Source organism: Erythrolamprus reginae, chromosome 1 (genome assembly GCF_031021105.1).
Source record: "Erythrolamprus reginae isolate rEryReg1 chromosome 1, rEryReg1.hap1, whole genome shotgun sequence".
Taxonomy (NCBI): domain Eukaryota; kingdom Metazoa; phylum Chordata; class Lepidosauria; order Squamata; family Dipsadidae; genus Erythrolamprus; species Erythrolamprus reginae.
This window is the reverse complement of record NC_091950.1, coordinates 365,866,434-365,883,608: the sequence shown is the minus strand read 5'-3', so window position 1 is coordinate 365,883,608 and position 17,175 is coordinate 365,866,434. Positions and strand designations below refer to the sequence as shown.

Here is a 17,175-nt window from a genome sequence, read left to right as displayed (position 1 = left end):
AAAATCAGCTGGGCAGCACACATATGTACGTTGGAGCTGATGTAGGGCAATGGCTCGCATGCCAGCAGATATGGCTCCGCATGCCATCTGTGGCACCCATGCCATAGGTTTGCCATTACTGCCCTACACTATTTAAGAAAATATTGGAGCATTTACAGTGTTGGAGCATTCACAACCTCTAGAGGCAAGCTGTTCCACTGATTAATGTTCTAACTGTCAATAAATTTCTCCTTAGTTCTAAGTTACTTCTCTCCTTGTTTAGTTTCCAACCATTGTTTTTACCCTCAGATGCTTTGGAAAATAGTTTGACTCCCTCTTCTTTGTAGCAATCCATGATACTGGAACACTGCTATCATGTCTCCCCTAGTCCTCCTTTTCATTGAACAATTCCTGCAACTGTTCTTCATATGTTTTAGCCTTCAGTCCCCTAATCATCTTTGTTGCTTTTCTCTGCATTTTTTCTAGAGTCTCAACATATTTTTACATCGTGAGGATGAAAACTGCATGCAGTATTCAAAGTGTGGCCTTACCAAGGCATTATTAAAGTTGTATTAACACTTCATGTGATCTTGACTCTATCCCTGTTAATGCAGCCTAGAACTGTGTTGGCTTTTCTGGCAGCTGCTGCACATTGCTGGCTTTTATTTAAATGGTTGTCCACTAGGACTCCAAGATCCTTCTCACAGCTACTGTTGAGCAAGGTATCACCTATATTGGACCTGCGCATTTTGTTTTTCTTGCCTAAATGTACAACCTTACTTTTTTCACCACTGAATTTCATTTTCTTAGATAGCACCCAATGTTCAAGTCTTCTGGAGAGTTGGCTATTCCTGCAAGTTGGTGTCATCTGCAAATTTGATGAGTTCCCCATTTATCTCCTCGTCCAAGTCATTGACGAAGATATTGAAGAATACTGGGCCTAAAGCAGAGCCTTGGGATACTCCAGTGCATACTTCCCTCCATGTAGATGCATTCCATTGAGCACTACAGGTTGAGTGCGGGTTAAGAGTTATGTACTTTCCTTCAAGTATTTTTAAAACACACCCTTTCTTTTAAAAATTAGTTGTTTTAAGCATGAAGATTACCTACAGATTATGCCAACTACAATGATGTGTTGGCAATGCTGCGTATATAGAGGAATTTCTCTTTATCAATTACTTAGTACCAGTAGTTATATAGATTTCTTTCATTCAGCATCCACTGATCATTCATGAACTATGTTGATTATGGGTGTGTATATAATTCACAAACATAATAATTAGCAAGGTACAGTAATTAAATATGACCTGAATGGCATAAAAATTACATGGATATAGAGAAGGTACCAAAATCATACTGAGTGTGTGCTTATCAACAGACATTCATTATACTGGAATGTATCAGCTGAAATACCAAAGAATTTGGCAGTCCTCACATTTTTAAATATTTTTATTTCAGGCTTAGTTCAGAAGATAGAGAATACTTATTATAGGTCTGGTTGACCCAAAATTGATGGAACAGCTTATATTCTAGAAGACAGCATAAATTAAAAATGTTTTTGATTTATTAGATGAGTGGGCTGAAAATAATAAGTTTTTTATACAGAGAGTAGAAACCAAATGTACAGATATGAAATTGGCTATATATGATCTTGCAATAGTGCGTGGGTGTCAAAGTTGGGGCGGGCCTGACCTGTACGTGGATGCATATGGCCCATGGGCTGCCAGTTTGACACCCCTGCAATACTAACTTAAGTGAATCAGTGCGATGTGGCTGCAAAAAAGGCAAATGCAATTTTTGAAAATATCAATAGAAGTATGGTTTCCAAGCCGTAAATAATTCTATTTTAGTCCTACTTATTAGTTCTCACCAGAAATCTGTCATCTCCAATCATCATACTTTACAGAATTAGCCAAATTGGATGAAGTTCAAAAAACAGCAATGAAAATGATCATGAGATTAGAAACTAAGTTATATGAGAATAGACAGAAGGAATTAGGTATGTTTTGCCATAACTGAGAGAAGGTATGAGAAAACTTTTCTAAGCGCCAGAAAGGGTAGAAACACAGAACATCAAGATCTGTTCTCCATCAACCAAAAAAGATACAGAATGATAAAATTAGGTTAGAAGATAGCAAGTGTCAGCTGAATATTAAGAAAATCCTAAAAGAAAGAGCAATTTAACAGTACATCCACTTATTCAAAGCACTACTTCTGATTCCCCCCCAAAAGTGGATGAGTTCAGCAGAAGCAGATATATGCAACCAATTTATTACTGTTTTCATATGAATTCTTCCTTTGAACAAAGAATTGACCTTCATGGTTTAAAAGGTCTCTTTCAATTCTATTATTATGAGTATCTTTTCCTGTAACTATCGAAGTTAATACTTTGGATATCAACACTATTTGGATTAATATGGCAATAAAACAATACAATGAAGTAGTAAAGGGTGACATTCAAAGAAACATTTCCACAAACTATTTGTGATGGTCATTATAAAATAGTATTAATTTCAGCCTTCACTATGGTTGATTTCATGCATCAGATTCTTATATTTTAACTATGATTTATTGAACAAACCTGATTTAAATTCACACAGCTCATACACTATAGTTGACAAATCACTACAGCTGACTTTGTACAATACTATGAGCAACAAATGCAAACAAACCAATTTTTGGTTTAGCATATGGAATATATTGAAGCTCTATAAGTTTCCAACCCACAAATTTCAATGCAACCCAAATAACAGTATCTAGGATAGCATGTAGATTCAGTATAACCAGCTTTTCCACAAAAAATGAAGGGTTTTTTTTTGTAAACCACTTACAAATGAATCCGAATTCAATACAGCTTTTTTCCCTATTCAAAATCAACTTGCCTTTTTAAAAGTATAAAATAAAAGCATGTTTAAGAATACAGTACCTCCGAAGCAAGTTCAGAACTCATTTTTATATACCTAGTCTAATATACATTTTCTGTTGGACCATCACTTTGGTACTAGGTTCTTTACATTACTTTAAGCAAGGTACAACAATGTGGACAAAAACAACTTAATTTGTAATACACTAGTATTTCTGGTATCTGTGCAAGAACACATGTAAATATTTTAAGGATATACTAATATATCTAAACATAGTTGCTGTTTGTACAATATCCTTAATTGAACTATGATTTAATCAATTAACCAAAATGTATAGTTTGCAAAGCAAACTGTGCCATAAATTAACAGCCTAGGTAGGGTCCATATATTATGTTAGCCTAAAATGTGGTACAGTGCATGCTTCATATAATCACTGTCAGTAATTTATTCCTGTATATATAAATGTTTAATATCAAAAAAATGTTCTTACCTGTATATCCTGCCCACCAGCCCCAGGATGCCACCATAGCTAAAAGCCATTTAAATAATACTCCTTCGATATACCAAAACCATTCATTATCCAACAATCGAAGAGGTTGCAGTACTATCATGTACAGAATATAGGACGGAATAGCAACAAGGTTATTAGCAACCATGAAGCTAAATCTTATCAGTGCTTTCAGAAATATATAGCCTGCCCTTTGGGCCTTCTCCAAAGTTATAGCCATTCTTTTTATACAGAAGTTTGTAGTCTTTTCCTACAGGATAAGAAAGAGAAAAATTACTATACACAACTTCATGTTTTAAAAAAAATCTTTCCAAAAAGATTTTTATCTAAAATATGGTAATACATTTTGCAAGTATTTTCATGAGTTTTTAAAATTTTCTAGATGACTACATAAATATTATCCTCAAATCTTTTTCTAAAAAACAATAAAATTCACTGCAGGCTAATAATGAGAATTACTTATCTTTATTGTTGTTATATTCACAACTGTTAGAAGAAATCTTACAAAGCTGTTCTTCAAACCCCTAGGGTTTGTGTTTTTACAAGAATATACATTTGACAAGATTATACAATTACATTCATTTTATCTCTCAATAAGATAACTGCATATGAAGTAAATTTTCATTTTCAATGTCTTAAGTATGCCACAGCAAGCATATTAAAGAAATGTGAATTCTATTTGGTAACACAGAAAACCTAATCATGATATACAAAGGGCAGATATTTTGAGACAAAGAATTCCCTTTGCTCTTCCTCCATAAAAATTGCAATGATGGGTTACACATTAACACAAAGAATACTTATCTGCCCTTTATTTTGCAAGAGGAAATGTAGGTAAAGAGAAAAAAAAATGAAAACATGCAGACTCTTATGCTTTCAAGTGTGTGCCTTGAGATTTTAGTGTGAAGCAATACAGAAATGCTCTTTCTAAATGATTTTAAAAATGACAAACCCATTAATTATCAACATGATTAAAATTACCTCAACCCCTAAATTACAAGAGGGGGAAACAGGGAAAATAAAAAATACAAAAGGGCCCAGTTACATGAAAAATAGGTAGCAAAAGGGGACAAAGACTAGAAACTCCATCCCAAAGGACTTATCTAGGAATAGGGTTTTACTAAATTCAGTGCTTGTATCTGGAGTATGTAGAACACTAAAGGGTTGGGGAAGGAGAATAGAAGAAAGGGAGGCTCAGCCCACACTATTCACTGGGATCACTCACCTTCTGCTGTGCAGAGGAAAGGGAACAGGAGGGCCCAGAGAAGTGGGCCTGATGGCCTTAGCAATAGAAGGGGGTGCCTTGATCGGTGGCTGCCGGTGAAGGAGAAGGAAGTGGAGGCAGCGGCTGCAACTCTGGCGGGATAACGGCGGTCTCATGGACATGGAGGTTGCTGGCCTGGATCCAAGGGAATGGGCTGGGAACACTCCCTATTTCCTTTGCACTTCTCTGAGGGGAGGGAGGAAAAAAAAGCGGAGGTATACCACTGGAAGCACAAGCGCCAGAGACAGCTATGTTACAAGGCGCCGTCCAGAAGACCTAACACACTCTTAGCAAGGTTTTTGCACAATATTCGCGGCCTACGGCGAATTCGCGCGCCTTTCTCGAGACAAGAGGTTGAATCCCGCCGCAAATCACTCCGGCTGGCGTATCCGCTACTTCCTCCCGAGAGGAAGAGGGCAGCAAGCGCAACTCCCGCACCTGTTGGGATAATCGGAGCGCCTTGCGCCGTAAGGGCGGGAGGGGGGGGGGGAGACGCGGAGAATGTCTTTAAAATCTCAGCCGCCGCTGTCGTGAAGGCTCGAGGACTCTGCGGACGTGCTCGAGTTTGCAAGGGCTTCCAAGAAAAGAGAAGCTCTAGCCGTGCCCCGACCAAATAGGAGAACTAAGCGTAGGACTCCGCGGTGCTGGGAAGCCTTTTACGCTGTTTATAAGCAGAGGAGGAAGGGCTGCGAGAAAAGTCTCCCTCCAAACCATGAGTTTCGCCACACCGTATTAAAGTGAACTTCCTCCTCACAGGGAGAGATTGCAAGGGTGGATTTTTTTCCCCACAAGCGCCCCAGGAAGGGATAGAATTAGACTTCTTTATTGGCCAAGTGTGATTGGACACACAAGGAATTTGTCTTTGGTGCATATGCTCTCAGTGTGCATAAAAGATACACTTGTCAACAATCATGAGGTACAACACTTAATTATTGTCTTGGGGTCAAATAAGCAAGAAACAATATCAATATGAGCAGACAGGGGAGGAGAGTGCTGGTCTCTCAAGGTCTTTTCGAAAGCATCCGGAGCGACCCCACTCACCGACACGAAGTCCCTCGAGAGATACTATTATCTTACATTCACAAGAGAGGTGGGGGGGACCTAGAATTCCCCCCTCGTATCCTCTTAATGGCTCGGGGAGTTGTGAATCCGAACCTTTGTTCCAATTCGGGGGGAACAAGAAAAGGATTCTAAACCGGCCACAAACTTTTATAAAGGTCGGGAATGGAAAGGCTGGTTTTGGCTCCTTTCCTCCCGGACTGAGAACTTCTTTTCAAGGGCACCAACGGCGTGCCTCCTCAGCCTCAAGTTGGGGGGGGGGACCTTTGGCCAGCAGCGCCGTTGCATACCTAGGACAACTCCCGGGTCGCTCTCCTGTGTGACCGACCGCCTCCGCCTTGCCGCCTCCCCCCCCCCCCCCACAACCCCCCTTGAAAGGGTCGCGTTCCCGAAGGCGGCATCTCCCCAGAGCCCAGAAGGGCAGTCGCGGGACAGGAGCCGCGTGAGCCCTTTCGAAGTTCAACCTCAGGGCTCCAGGGCAGCCTCCTCAAGGGCGACAGCCGCCCTCGTTCTCCTCCTCTTCCTCCTCCTCCATCACCGCCGCCACGCCGCGCTGCTCACCCAGAGCGAGGGGAGGAGGATCTGAAGAGAGCGCCAATGGGAAGGAAGCGCCCCGACCTCGTCTCGGGCGACAAGGGGTGGAAAGGGGGGGGGGGGTCCTTTCAAGGGCTCCGAGAGCCTGTCCCCTGCTTCTCCCCCAGGAGGGGCTGTTATTTCCCCCAAAAGCCCCGGGGAAGCGAAGGCGACAAGCGGTTTCGTGGCTCCCTCACTTATCTCGCCCCCCCCCAAAACCATCACCACAGTCCCTTCTCTTCCCCTCTTCGAGACGCGGGCAAAGGATGGGTGGGGAGTTTCCTACCTCTGGCCGGGCGGCTTCCCTTGCAGGGCCGTTTCTGAGGAGCCCGCCGGGTTCATAACGGTGGCAACCCGCGGCCGCCAAGGCAGGGCCCTCGCCCACCTCGACTGCCGCGGAGAGGCTGCGCCGTGACCCCTCGACGCCGCCTCTTTCCTCCCTGCGGCTAACTCGGCTCCGCCGGCAAGTTTCGCTGGCTCTCGAGGAGGCGAAAGCGAAGGCAGTAGCAGGTCGCTCGCTGCAGCAAGCCCCACCGTCTCCGGCCGACAGCTCCCTCTAACGAGCCGAAGCTTAGCAGTCTGGCTTCGTCCCTCCGTCAGCCAAACTCCCCGGCGGGCTGGGCCTCAGCAGGCCGCCTCCCTCACAGCTCCCCTCCCCGGTCCCGGAAGAAGGCAGCGAAAGCGCGCCCCTCTTCCCGCTTAAAAAAGGAAGGCGAAAGTCCGAATGTCGGGAGCGGGGGAAAAGACGAAGAGAATTGCAGCCAGTAAAAAAAAATGCAAAGAGATTTAGCAGCCCTTCCCGTTGTCCTCAGGCTTCTTCAATGGCAGCAAGGAGCGGATGTGGCCGAATGACTGCTTGGGCGACCTGACAGCGCCACGGCCTTTCCACAGTGGGTGACTAGCAAGGTTTGAACTTCAAAAGTCGCGTTAGGAGATTTAAGTCTGCTGGTGCAAAAAAACAAACAGCCCCATGCCTCACGTGTTCTCTGAAGGCCCCGAGGGGCTGCGAAAGAAAACTTGATTTAAGGGCCTATTGAAAATCAAACTTATTATTGTAGACAGGAATAGGCTGAGGACTGGAAAAAGGATCACAAGGTATGGTGTGTAAGAGGAGGCCTTCAAAGGAAATACACAGCTCAAAAAGAAAAATAAGGAGAACACTTAAAAAACAGAATATAACTTCAAATAAACTTCTGTGAAATCAAACTGTCTACTTAGGAAGCAACACTGATTGACAGTCAATTTCACATGCTGTTGTGCAAATGGAATAGTTGTGCAAATGATATTTCAATGATATTTCATTCATTCAGATCTAGGATGTGTTATTTGAGTGTTCCCTTTATTTTTTTTGAACAGTATACTGTAGAAGAAATATGAGGTTGAGTGGTGAGGAATGAAACCTCTTGTTGAGTTTTTATAAAGCAAAAGTTTAAACTTTATAAAAACACTAAAATAGGCTATTCTGCAACAACTTAGAGAAGAATTAGCATGTGCCAACAGTTTAGGGACAAAATATAAAGATGTTCTGATAGGAACAACTAGCTGGAACTCTGAATTCATTCTGTATTACAATTTTAAATTGCTTTTCTCTATGAACCTATATGTAACCAGAATCACATAACACAAAACAACATAATTGCATGATATATATTGGAACCATGATAAACTGAACTAAAAGCAGCTTATACAACATGCCATTGTTTTACATTTATATTGGCTGAATTAATTAAGGTGAATTCATTTTCCCTCTGAATATCAGATTTGAATTGAAATTTGCAGCAACTTTTAGAGGTACTCTGGTTTCAACTAAGATTTGCAGGAGCACATGTGATCCTGGAGTCTCATTTCTCATATGTATATATATGTATATTTATTTGATTAAAATATATCTTCTAGAATAGAGGTGTCAAACTCGCTTAGTCATGGTGGCATCACATGATGTATCAGGATTTTGCCCCCCTTGGCTAAATGGGATGTGAGCTTCGCCAGCATATGACACATCTGGCCCGTGGGCCGCAAGTTTGAACAGCCCTGTTCTATAATTTATTTATTTATTTATTTATTATTTAGATTTGTATGCCGCCCCTCTCCGCAGACTCGGGGCGGCTCACAACAAAGTGAAACAATTTACAACAAATCTAAATTACAGTTTAAAAATATTTTAAAAACCCCATTTTCTAAACAACCATACAGACAGACATACCATTCATAAATTGTATATGCCCGGGGGTGATGTCTCAGTTCCCCCATGCCTGACGATAAAGGTGGGTATTCTTGTCGCTTATTTAGGCAGATAGTATAGTAGTAATTTGACCTGATGTACTTTGCAGGCAAAATATATACTGTTTGGCATTTCAGCAAAGCTAAATATTTAATACTTCAGGCTTTAATAAACATTTGGTCTGCATCCGTTACATCACTGAAATTTCAAATTATGTTTTAGATCAACCCTACCCACTGTTAAGTGAGGTAATCCTAAAATCAAGCTTTATCTTTAATTTCAAAATCTGCAAATGAATTAAGGTGGGACATTACATTTTATATAAATTATATAAAATATAAGTTACATTCATATTTGATAGTTTGGACAAACTTTGTAATCAAATCCTTATTCTTAAAGTCACAAATATGTGACTGATGTTCATCTATAATTTCTAACTGTAAAAGTTATGAATCTGCTTTTGATAGGGATCAAGGTGTTAAAACATTGTTATACTATTGCAGGCCTGTCAAATTGGTGGCCTATGGTTCGGATGCGTGACATGCAGGCCATACCCACCCCACCCCACCCCAGCTCCGCAAAGGCAAAACACGGCAATACATTACAATATGCATGACGCGATCAGGTTTAACATTTGTGTACTATTGTGCACACTTCCACAGAGGCTGTGTTCTCAATGCTATTAGTTCATTTATTGAATACATCTCAGTTGACTGGGATTGCAATAAACAGTTACCTTATAGTCACAGCATTACACATAAGGCCAAATTATTCAGTAAACCCCATCTAAAACAAAGCGTACCTTAGAACTTTATGCAAGTTCAACTATTTTTATGATACCAAGAGTCAGTCAATCTTTATTTAGCAAATCTAAATACCATGGAACATAATGGTTTTAGTAAGCGTGCATAGGAATACACTATGATATCAAAATGATATGTAAGTAATGTACTTTTCTACTTCAATCACAAATGACTGTCATTCCATGCAAATAACTAATTCAATCTTTGGTGTATTTAGAAAGATTTATTTCTAGTATATACAATATCCTGTGGATAAATGTGGGACCATTAATCAGTATAAACAGTACTGTGCTAGGTGAACTGATCTGAATTTGTATAAAATATAGTAGATTCCTAAAAGAAATACTACTTTGTGATTAAGTTAACAGTTTGCTCCACCTCTGGGAACTGCCAGCACTAAGACATCAGTTTCTACTTCCCCTATGACTATTTGGCACACATTAAATGAGAGTTTTCAGTTACAGCTAAGAGTGTCAACTTTATATTCCACGACACTGATTTAATAGACCTTGTATATTTAATACACCAGCCAATTATTTTTAAATTAAAAGTAAGATTATCACTATTATATAGAGCAAAATCTTCATTTTGTATAATATATGATAACATGTTAATCCCTTCTACATTTCAGCTTTCAGTAAGTGAAGATATTTACCTTTGAAGAAGATAGCTGTCATGGGACACCATTTGGCATGAACATTGCTTATCTGTGGCCTGTCAGTTAATAAATTTCAGATTATTTAGTACTTGACAATTAATGTTTAACTGAGTTGTTCTAGTATTTTGGGTCAAATGTTATTCAAGAGATTTCAAATTATGGTACAATAAGCTACAGTTAACATGTTTGATATTTTTTTTTATTCCTGTCTTTCTTGTCAAAACGTCCCCTTGATGTCAAGATGATGATCTTTTCCACTAACTCAGTTGTTCCATTATTGCCACTGAAAAAAGGCGATATATTTTGCTACAAATAACCAAACACCAGTCCAAAGACCAGGGGAGCATGGGGTCATGCACACAGGAAGGGTGGTAGTCATGCATGCATGCGTGAGGGAGTGCAAGGGGGAACGTGCATGGACAGGATGGGGGGCAAGTGCGAGGGTCGCGCATGCATGCACGGGGAGCTGTGGGGAATTTCATGCATGCGGGGTGGTCATGCGTGCATTGCATTATGGATGCAGCGGGTGCTGTTGCGTATGGTCATTTTCAGCATACAACAACAAAAAGGTTAGCCATCACTCTTCTATGTAGGAGGATTGGAAAGAGAAAAAAGCTGCCATACCAAGTCTTTCATTTTTGCATATTACATGAGAAAAGAGATAAGTATTTTCAGCAATAGTCCTACATTTTCAGCAAATTTTAATTTTGAGTGTTTCAACTTGTTGAACTCCGAATGTACTTAACTTTAAATACTCCAAATTCTGGCCAGTATAGATATTATAGGATGTCTTTATTAATTGGAAGAATGCAAGTTGGGAAAGACTGATCTATCTTAACTTCGTTTTAAAAATCTAACATATCACACATAAGCAGGAAAATACACTTTCCATTATTTGGCAAACATTAATGAGACATCAAATAGGTATTGAAATTCATTGATGATGATAATACATAAGACCAATTGGTATTGGTCAAATTGGCACAAATATACACTAAGACTTAATCCAGAAAGTAATTTTATTCAGTGAGCAAGACACCAGGATGAAACAATTATCAGATTTGTTTACTGCAAGTTAATTATACAGTTGCTGAAGTACAAGTTCCAGCTTGTTAATCTTTTTAAAAGAGAGTGTGAGAGAGTGCATAATGCAAAAGTACTCAAGTAGTCATTTGTATGTAGATTAAATCTAAACCTCACTCAAACTTTGTGGAAATCCTATAGTCAGGCTGGTTTATGACAAGTTTTAGCCCTTGTGAATAGCAGGGGCTTATTTTTATATGAAAAGAAAAAGTCAGTCCTTTCCACTTGCCTGTTAATTATTCACCATGGTTATTGTGAGTTAATACATATTAACCAGGGCAGTTGTCAGGCCGAAGCTATTTTAGTTGGGTCTTTGGCCTGCCACACTTTATGCTATTTTAAAATGTATTCTTTGCTATGGAAATTTGGGAGGGGTCATCGCGTGAGGGATGTCTGCATGTAGCCATAACAAATTCCTTCTAGATTGTCAAGATCATCCTTTGTCTTTGCACTCCTGCACTTTCAAGGAAGGAGATGGGAGTTTCTGCCAAGTTGGCAGATGAAAATTGGTCAACATGATGAACTTGCGGGTGCAGGGGCAAGGGCTTGAACTTTCAACTGGGTGGAAAAACCACTGGAAATTCAGATATGGGTTCCTCCCAGATGTCCCAACATGGCTCTTGTAATAAATTGGAACTTTGAGGAATCATTAGCCTCAGACTCTGATTTAGTATTTAATGCTATTTAGAACCCTGACACTATTATTTATATAATGCTATTTTCAAATATTTTATCCTCTTATTTTGGTATAAGTCAGACAGTTAAGTCAAATGGAATGATAAATGATAATAAACACACTAAAGAGAGTGTCTGCCAGTAAAATAGGTTTATGACAGAAAAATGTGAAGTATTTAAAAGAAGTTAACTCCTTCAGCAAGGAAATGCTTTTTTGGTCTACTGGTCTTCAGTAAACTGAAGGAGGGTTTTATGTGAGATACTGGTGAAAAAAAGATAAGATGGCAGTCATGACTGAGAAATTGAAGTTCCATCCTTATTTGTGTGACTCACATAGATATTACTTATTATGATACTGTGTAGTGCAGAAATAATGGCCTTGAGAAATAAGAGAAAGAGCAACTATCAACAATCAGATAAAAGAGAATCTGGTGCAAAAGAGGAAATATGAATGTAAATGTTTCAGATACAACCCTCCCTCATTCTCGCAAAGATAAAGGATGGGAGCACATTAACATTTGAATGATTCTGCTATTGCAACATTGCAATAAAAAGTAGTACAATACTTATTTGACATTGGATTCTTAGACTGACTGTATTTATATAATAGGATTTCAGTTACTATTTTTTAACTATTAAATTTGTATACATATTGTTTGTATTGCATGTCATGAGCCGCTCCAGATCCTCAGAGAGGGGCAGCATACAAGTCTAATAAATAAATAAAATATCCACCCAGCTTGTATTTTGTGTTGTTGTTGTTGTTATTATTATTATTATTATTATTATTATTATTGTTTTGCCAATATGTAAGACAGAGCATTTGGTTGAGATTCAGAGTTGCCAATTGTTTGACAATTCTAACAAATAGTCAAGGTCTTTTTGTAGGGTAGCAGCATTGTCAGTGGTATTGAATAGTTTTACATCATCAGCAAAGAGAACACAGTTTTTTATAATCTGATCACAAAGGTCATTTATGTAAAGTATAAAGAGTATGGGTCCTAAAATGCTTCCTTTGGGGACACCACTGTAAACAGCTGCAAGGTTGGATAGGACATCCCCTATTTTGACTACTTGTTGCCTGTTTGATAGAAATGCAGCTATCCCTTTGTGCAGGGATCTGGAAATTCCATAAGATTCGTTTTAGAAGTAGTTTGTCATGTACTACTGAGTCAAAGGCTTTACAGAAATTAATATATACTGCTCAAAAAAATAAAGGGAACACTCAAATAACACATCCTAGATTTGAATGAATGAAATATTCTCATTGAGTACTTTGTTCTATACAAAGTTGAATGTGCACAACAGCACGTGAAATTGATTGTCCATCGGTGTTGCTTCCTAAGTGGACAATTTGATTTCAGAGAAGTTTGATTTACTTGGAATTATATTGTGTTGTTTAAGTGTTCCGTTTATTTTTTTGAGCAGTGTAAATTGTGTCTATTGCTTTACCCTTGTCGAGTTGAGGTCCATATGTTTTTGCAGTGTAAGAGTTGCAGATTGTAGGAAAATTCTTTTCTGAAGCCAAACTGTTTGAGGGTAGGTTGTTGGTCTCTAGAGGGTAATGGATTGGTTTATGACTGATTCTATGACTTTGCATGTGATGCAACATAATGAGATTGGTTAGTAATTTTCAAGTAGGCTGGAGTCACTCTTTTTGAAGATAAGGATGACCAAGGCTAGTGACCATAATACCATAGCTTTTATCATACTGCTGATTTTATTGTTGTTTATACTGTTTTTTTAAACTATTGTTGTATTTATAACTGTTGTCAGCTGTTCTGAGTCGGTTTCGGAATGAGTGGCATATAAATACAATACAATAAAAAATAAGTTAGGTAAGGAGCTGGTTTTGAAGGCTGTTTCATAGGGTAAGTTAAGAGGTTCTGCTTTGGTGGTTGACAGCTTTTTAAAGAAGCAGGCTCATAATCCATCAGGGCCAATAGATAGAAATGGTGTTAGATTGCATAGTGCCTTTTCAATGGCATCTTTTGTAAAATTGACATGTGGTAGATCATTGTGATTAGTTGTGGTATGATTGGGATATGTGGGGCATGTTCCGATGCTCTTTACAAACAATGAACCAAAGAATGTGTTGAAGAGGTTGATTTCCTACTGGCTGCAAAATCAATTGATCTTGACTTCATTGTCTGTACTGTAGAAGGAGGTCATTGTCTTAAACTTTTCACAAACATACAAATTGCATTTCAGAAAAGTCCAAGAGTCCCAGCATGAATACAGAATTTACAGGCTAGTAGTAGTAATATCAAGAGTTATTATGGTTTTCTGCAAATCTCGGCTTTTCCAGCACTCCTGTCACTGTGACATCAACTGACTTTATAAATCTTCCATGTGGAATGTTGGATTAGTAGTCTTCCCAGGGGTGTTGAGACTTGGCTTGAGTTCAAAAGCTTGAGGGATGGGATATCAACAATTGCTATTCTTGCTGGCAAAGAACCATTGCCCTGAGTGATTCTTTTTAAGCAATGAAAACAGAAATAGCACTACAGTAGCTGGATTTCATTCCAGGTAAGATTACAGTGTATCAGATACATAATATACACCAAACAAACAAAGAACAAAAGAAACTTATCATCTCCATGTGGTGACTAGTTTCCTACCTTGCAAATTCAGATTAATTTAGGAATAAATAATTTGGAATGACTTCAGTATCATTCAATCCCATCTACCATGCTTAAAGTTTGGGAATAATGAAATTGCCTACTCTCAAGTGAAACAGGATACTCTTGTCTCTCCCTGATGGTTTTTCCACCTCTCCTTTTCTTACAATGGGATGGATTTCAAGTCCAGTTTCCTGTAGAAAAAAAGGGAGGCAGATAAGATATAAGTCACAAGTGCTGAATTCCAAACTGGATATGATAAAATAATCAGTTTTTATGTATACTTAATATTGGGCTGTTCTTGAAAAGACGGGGAGGAATCGAGTGCAAAGAATTCTTCATTATTTCTTTAGAAAAGAGAAATTAGATTGTAAAAATCTCAATAATCATATACTGTCTATACTCCTTATAGCAAAATTAAATCTAAATTAAGTTTAGATGATTACTTAAGTTTTAGTGCATGAATAATACTAATAAAAACAGGGTTTTTCATTAATCCAGTAATCTCTACCATTAAGCATTTCTATAAATCTTTACCATAGACCAGGAGTTTCTAAAACCTGACTTTACCATGCCATTCCGTTTCATTTTCAGCAACTAATTGCATAGTATTTCAATAATAATGAAGTATGTGCTTGTGCTGCTATAGTCTCTGAATTTTGACCTTGTAATAATCTATCAGTTGCAAAACTGTTTACTATTTGCATTCTTTTTCCTGACCCAAGTTTTTAAAAAAAATACTTTTGTGTTTCCATTTCAAAATCCACAACAAACAGGATCCTAGGAACTTGATTTGCTAGCTAATCTCTATGCAAAGGTATTTTTGTTCCACCCAAAAGTAAATCTGGAATGAAAAGAAAAATATTGATGGCTGCCTTCTATTGTAACATACATAGTGATTCCAACTACCTAAGGACAATTATGGAAGGCCAGAATGCTTTTTTTTTTTTGGCTGCAACCCTAAATAACAAAGCCAGAAATCTGGACCTACACCAGTATTTCTAGGCATTACTAACTTGAATATGTATGGATTACAATTCTCAGAATTCTGTCTGGGAAATTTCTCAGATTTTATTATCTACTTTTAGTATAAATCAAATTGTTAAGCCAAAAGGGGGCAAGGAGAGGCCTCCAATGACCATCATCATAGAGTGGGAAGCACACTTGCAGAGCGGCCGCTGCCCTGGCTGGGGTTTGGAAGCTGCAGAGCCGGAGTTTGGGGGAGAGAGAAAAACTTCTGCTTTCCTTGCGTGCAGCCAAAATCAGAAGCAGTAGAATTCTTTCTTTCTTTCTCTACCCCAAACTCCGGCTCTTCAGCTTCCAAACTCTAGCCAGGGCAGCGGCCGCTCTGCGAGTGTGCTTCCCACTCTATGGTGATGGCTGGAAGTGCAGAAAAAACAATTGCTGCCTGCCAACCTGCCTTCCATTGAGGACCTGTATACTGTATTGCATGAGTCAAAAGAGGACGGTGAAAATATTCACTGACCCCTCGCATCCTGGACATAAAGTGTTTCAACTCCTACCCTCAAAACGTTGCTACAGAGCACTGCACACCAAGACAACTAGACACAAGAACAGTTTTTCCCCGAACGCCATCACTCTACTAAACAAATAATTTCCTCAACACTGTTAAACTTTTTACTAAGTCTGCACTTCTATTTCTACTAGTTTTTTCTCATCATTCCTATCACCCTTTTCTTCCCACTTAGGACTGTATGACTGTAACTTGTTGCTTATATCCTAAGATTTTTATTAATATTGATTATTTCTTCATTGCTTATTTGACCCTATGACAATCATTAAGTGTTGTACCACATAATTCTTGACAAATCTATATTTTCTTTTATGTACACTGAGAGCATATGCACCAAGACAAATCCCTTGTGTGTCCAATCATACTTCTATTCTAAATCCCAGAATTCTCCAGCATGGTCATTGCTGATAATCCTAGGATTTCAAATTACATTTGGTGGGTGCTGGGGAAAGAGAAGCCTGCTTAAAACTACTGTATATGGAATTGTGCACAAGTGTGTCTTAACAACCAGCATGAAAGAGGAGGATCTCAAGAAATGGACAAAAACCTTCAAGTAATTGGAATGCTAAATGGAGTACAGTGATCCCCCGGGTATCGCGATCCCGATCATTGCGAACGGCTATATCGCGATTTTTCAACTCGGAAGTAAAAACACCATCTGCGCATGCGCGCCCTTTTTTCTATGGCCACACATGCGTAGATGGCGCCGGGCAGATCAGCTGCTGGGCGGCTTCCCTGGGTCTTCCCCCTCTTGCTGGCGGGAGGGCGAGAAGCCCCCCCAGCACCCGCTCGCCCGCCGTTCGCCGCTCGCCCGCCCTTTGCCCGGCCACCCGCCGTTCGCTCGCTGCTCGCCCGGCCACCCGGGTTCGGGGGGGTGCTGGCAAGCCCCCCATGCCGGCGGCGACCTTTTAAAACAGCCGCGCGGCTTCCCAACTGAGTCCCGAAGCCAAACGTCAAAGGCGAACTTCCGCGTTTGGCTTCGGGACTCAGTTGGGAAGCCGCGCGGCTGTTTTAAAACGTCGCCGCCAGCATGGGGGGCTTGCCAGCACCCCCCGGACCCCCAACCCGGGTTTGGGGGGCTGCTAGGAAGCCCCCCATGCCGGCGGCGACGTTTTAAAACAGCCGCGCGGCTTCCCAACTGAGTCCCGAAGCCAAACGTCAAAGGCGAACTTCCGGAAGTTCGCTTCAGGACTCAGCTGGGAAGCGGCGCGAGCGAACGGCGTGGGCGGGTGAAGGGCGGGCGCGCGGGCAGGCAGGTGGCGGACAAGCGGCGGGCGCGGCAGCAGCGAGGAGTTTGCGTGGGCGGCGGGGAAACCCCAATCTTCGGCTCCTC

General features: G+C 40.2%; 2 protein-coding genes and 1 long non-coding RNA gene across 9 annotated transcripts in view; 1 reads left to right on the top strand and 2 right to left on the bottom strand.

Moving 5' to 3' along the window:
• LPGAT1 (lysophosphatidylglycerol acyltransferase 1) overlaps positions 1 to 9,951 on the bottom strand; it is a 60,060-nt gene extending 50,109 nt beyond the window's left edge. The window contains exons 1-3 of one of the 7 annotated variants that reach the window (XM_070734464.1): positions 9,927 to 9,951; positions 4,577 to 4,801; positions 3,334 to 3,601 (exon numbers count right to left, since the gene is read on the bottom strand). In XM_070734464.1, the coding sequence (XP_070590565.1) occupies positions 3,334 to 3,571 (238 nt within the window). In that variant the 5' untranslated portion in view covers positions 3,572 to 3,601; positions 4,577 to 4,801; positions 9,927 to 9,951. Of the gene's footprint in view, positions 1 to 3,333; positions 3,602 to 4,576; positions 4,802 to 5,964; positions 6,297 to 6,533; positions 7,240 to 8,450; positions 8,474 to 9,926 lie in introns of those variants that run through there. The other 6 variants (XM_070734466.1, XM_070734467.1, XM_070734462.1 and 3 more) reach the window with 6 other exon arrangements.
• LOC139157572 (uncharacterized) lies at positions 6,640 to 12,424 on the top strand. Its single transcript, XR_011557510.1, has 3 exons — positions 6,640 to 7,137; positions 8,972 to 9,061; positions 9,903 to 12,424. It is a non-coding gene; the product is annotated as an uncharacterized lncRNA (long non-coding RNA).
• A 674-nt stretch (positions 12,425 to 13,098) lies between these two features.
• INTS7 (integrator complex subunit 7) overlaps positions 13,099 to 17,175 on the bottom strand; it is a 93,851-nt gene continuing 89,774 nt past the window's right edge. Inside the window, exons 21-22 of the mRNA XM_070734461.1 lie at positions 14,593 to 14,655; positions 13,099 to 14,502 (exon numbers count right to left, since the gene is read on the bottom strand). The gene's annotated coding sequence lies outside the window, so the exon portion shown is untranslated. The remainder of the gene's footprint in view (positions 14,503 to 14,592; positions 14,656 to 17,175) is intronic.